The 3,472-nt window shown below is 33.5% G+C and overlaps 1 protein-coding gene across 1 annotated transcript in view; it reads left to right on the forward strand.

The window, feature by feature from the left end:
• The window catches only part of LOC108755982 (3-hydroxy-3-methylglutaryl-coenzyme A reductase), a 17,312-nt gene that overhangs the window by 9,578 nt on the left and 4,262 nt on the right, over nt 1-3,472 (forward strand). The window contains exons 4-8 of the mRNA XM_018499487.1: nt 4-199; nt 460-571; nt 1,591-1,678; nt 1,768-2,065; nt 2,568-2,719. Coding sequence (XP_018354989.1) covers nt 20-199; nt 460-571; nt 1,591-1,678; nt 1,768-2,065; nt 2,568-2,719 — 830 coding nt within the window. The 5' untranslated portion in view covers nt 4-19. The remainder of the gene's footprint in view (nt 1-3; nt 200-459; nt 572-1,590; nt 1,679-1,767; nt 2,066-2,567; nt 2,720-3,472) is intronic.

The following is a 3,472-nucleotide window of genomic DNA, read 5'->3' on the forward strand; positions in this document are numbered from 1 at the left end:
TTCGCGGGGGCCATCAACGATGTTCGCGCATGTGTTTGAAAAGCACGGTCGGTTCTGTGCCGGTTATCCCTTTGAGGTGATCGTGACGATCTTCACGTTGACGGCATGCATGCTTAATATGGATACAGGAAGTGGACAAGCACGCGAAGAGAACTTATCTGATGCGATGTATTGTCGTCACAATAGATGCGATACTATGGTAAGCAGATTGTTATAAAATGAATGTTTTAATTTCTTTCATATAAAATCGTAGTTTGTACGATGTTTTGTACAACTATATTAGTATTGTACTAGATACTTTGCATTATATTAAAAAATATTTACTTACATTAAATATTTGACAAAGTAATTATAACTGTTTGATCGAACAAAATTTTTATGCGCGTTAGTTATTTTCTACTTTTTTTATCTATTCTAATAGAAAAAATTTCTAATATATACGCATATGTTGTTTGACAGAATTTAAAATCGGCTGACATTATAGTGATGACAATAATACGCTGCTTGGCGGTGCTGTTTACTTATCATCATTTTCGTAATTTGCAAAAAATGGGATCTAAATATATTCTAGGTAAGATAATTAATAAAGATAACGCTTGACATGCGTTCTGTAATGCATCAATTTTAGGTGATTTGTCATTATGTCGCGTAATATTTTTATTATTATACATATAATATATTTGTAAAATATGCATATATAAATATGTATACGTGTGTGTGTTTTAAGGAAAAATCGACTTCAGATTGACTGAAGAAATCTTTTTTTGTGATAAGCTATATATATTAAATAAGGAGATCCGAGTGTGTGTTTCCTAATAGTTAAAAATTATAAAAATTATCATAAAAGCTTTAAATCAATCGGCATCACATGAATTGGACAACGATGAAGTCGACGAAATGTAGTCAACGAACATTTCAATTTTTTACTTCATCAAGAATAGAAATATTTTTTTCATAATTAGAGATCGGTATTGTATACATCGCTGCATCAACGACGGAATCATACGGGGAAAGATGCGTAATAATCGTCGTGTCAAGACCATTCATAAAACCGGATCCTCCCGAGTAGCGCGTGAAAGCCCACAATGGCGTACAGTGAAAGTCTTATGGAAAGCAATAACATTTCGTTCAAAGCGTTATGCTCAATTACTGAATTCGATTACTGAAAGAATTTTGCGCACCACTTAACTCTGCATGTTACGCGTGTCGATATATGTCGATAATTTAATTCGTCGCAAAATCTCATCACCTAAAATGCACTAACTATACAAAACTATGTACGTTTATGTCAATTGATATATTATAGTAATGATTGATTGGAAGATCGAAAAAAATGAATATAATCGACATAATTCATAATTATAACATACACCGAATTGTATTGCGGACACTGCGCATATAAGAATTCTTTCTTCACGATCGGATCACGGACAAATGAAACGACTATCAATCTTTTCTTTACATATCTTTCACATCGAAATCATACCGGTTCTATCGAGATTTAGCACTTCAATTTCGTTTAGCTTCTTTAATTATCACAATACTTTAATTATCATAATATATTCAGCAAATTTTTTACTTGTGTTCCAGGTATCGCTGGCCTGTTTACCGTGTTCTCTAGCGTTGTGTTCACTTCCAGCGTAGTAAATTTTAGCCGTAGTGACGTCGCGGACTTGAAGTAAGCGCGCCGTCATTTAATTTTTTTAAGGAGAATAAAGCTCCTTTCTTCGCGATTGATGAAATAATGGAACGTTATTGCTCTTTCAGAGACGCCTTATTTTTCTTTCTGCTTCTTATTGATCTCACGAAGGCCGCAACGTTAGCGCAATACGCACTAAGTTCGCGGAACCAAGAGGAAGTCAAAGCGAATATCGCACGCGGCATGTCTCTACTAGGACCAGGTATCACTCTGAACACCCTCGTGGAGACCCTCGTGATCGGCACAGGAGCCTTATCAGGCATGAGAAGACTGGAGATCCTTTGCACCTTTGCCTGCTTCGGGGTAATCGTCAACTACGTCGTCTTTATGACATTCTATCCAGCCTGCTTGTCGCTCATACTTGAGGTACAGAACTATAAATTTGATGTTTTTATTGGAATGATTCCTCTTTCCCGCACTTTTACAAGGTTTTTCTCCTTTAAATTGCCTCGGATATGTGATTATTCTATTTTGAACGCAGAAAGCGTAACGCGACGAAATTAAAAGGCATAGATATGAAAAAGTCTGTTATCGCTAGACAAATTGGATATTATCAAATATAATTGAAACGTATTATCATTAAACGTATTATCAGTTAAATGCCAATATAATATAAAAAATATATAGTAATTAACTGCTTTTTTTCGATATTTGAGTAAACATCGAATTTTCAATTCATCGAAGTTTCAAAAATATTATTCTAAAATATTCAGATATCATGAAATCAGAAAATCTTCAAAAAGAATTTAATCGTCCAATACAATGTATATAATCCAATATAATAATAGGTAATAGTTATATTGTTATATATCGAATGTGTATTTATCAGTATAAAGAACAGATAAAGGATATCATTATACTAATATAGCTTTCTCGCGGGAATAATAATATGGGCCAATTGAGCGCGGACAAGATATTCATAATGCAGCCGTTAAACGAGGAGGATCAAAAACCGAATCCTGTGGTGGAGCGAGTCAAGATGATCATGATCGCCGGCCTATTCGTAGTATATGCAAACAGGTATACTTTTATGGTCTCTTGCAATGATATAATAAAAAAGAATTTGTTCGTTTTTTTTATGCAAACTTTAAGATATGTAGCGGTTGGGTACGACAATGTATATCGTACGCGACGGAGCAGGAAACGATGGCCGAGGATGTATTGTATTTCTGACCCCCATTACTTTTTTTTATGTTTGCCTTTGTTGAACAGTTTTGACGTCTCTAATTTCAACGTCGGGTCATCTGTGAACGCTTTTAGCATTGGACTTCTATTCAATAAAATATCCATATTCAAATGAAGCTTTCCGTGTAGGAAGAAAGATCTTATTGAGCGACAAGTTTGGGCGTTTTCAAAGAGTTATTTGTATAAATGAAAGAAGTTCGCAATGAACGGAAAATTCATGCATATTTTCATACATTTTTTCGTTATTCTCGCGTTGGATGGATATTTACAAAGCGAAATGGCATAGAATTTTAAATGTTATTGGAAAAAAATTCTTTGTGACGGTCTTTTGTCGTTTTAAGATCGAATCGCAAATACGTGTATAAGAGATTAGAGGAAAAAAATATCATATTCAAATATCAATTTGGATGTAATCCTGGATTTTTTTTTATTCTAAAATTTTCGATGAAAAATAAATGAGTCTTGTAAAAAGTTTTTAAAGTTACGGTACTCTTTATTGATATCGTTGAAATAACAAAATGTATTAATTCGAAATAACGCGTAACGTTATATAATTCTATTATTATATAATCGTAAATGTAAATATAT

Source organism: Trachymyrmex septentrionalis, unplaced genomic scaffold (genome assembly GCF_001594115.1).
Source record: "Trachymyrmex septentrionalis isolate Tsep2-gDNA-1 unplaced genomic scaffold, Tsep1.0 scaffold9, whole genome shotgun sequence".
Classification (NCBI taxonomy): domain Eukaryota; kingdom Metazoa; phylum Arthropoda; class Insecta; order Hymenoptera; family Formicidae; genus Trachymyrmex; species Trachymyrmex septentrionalis.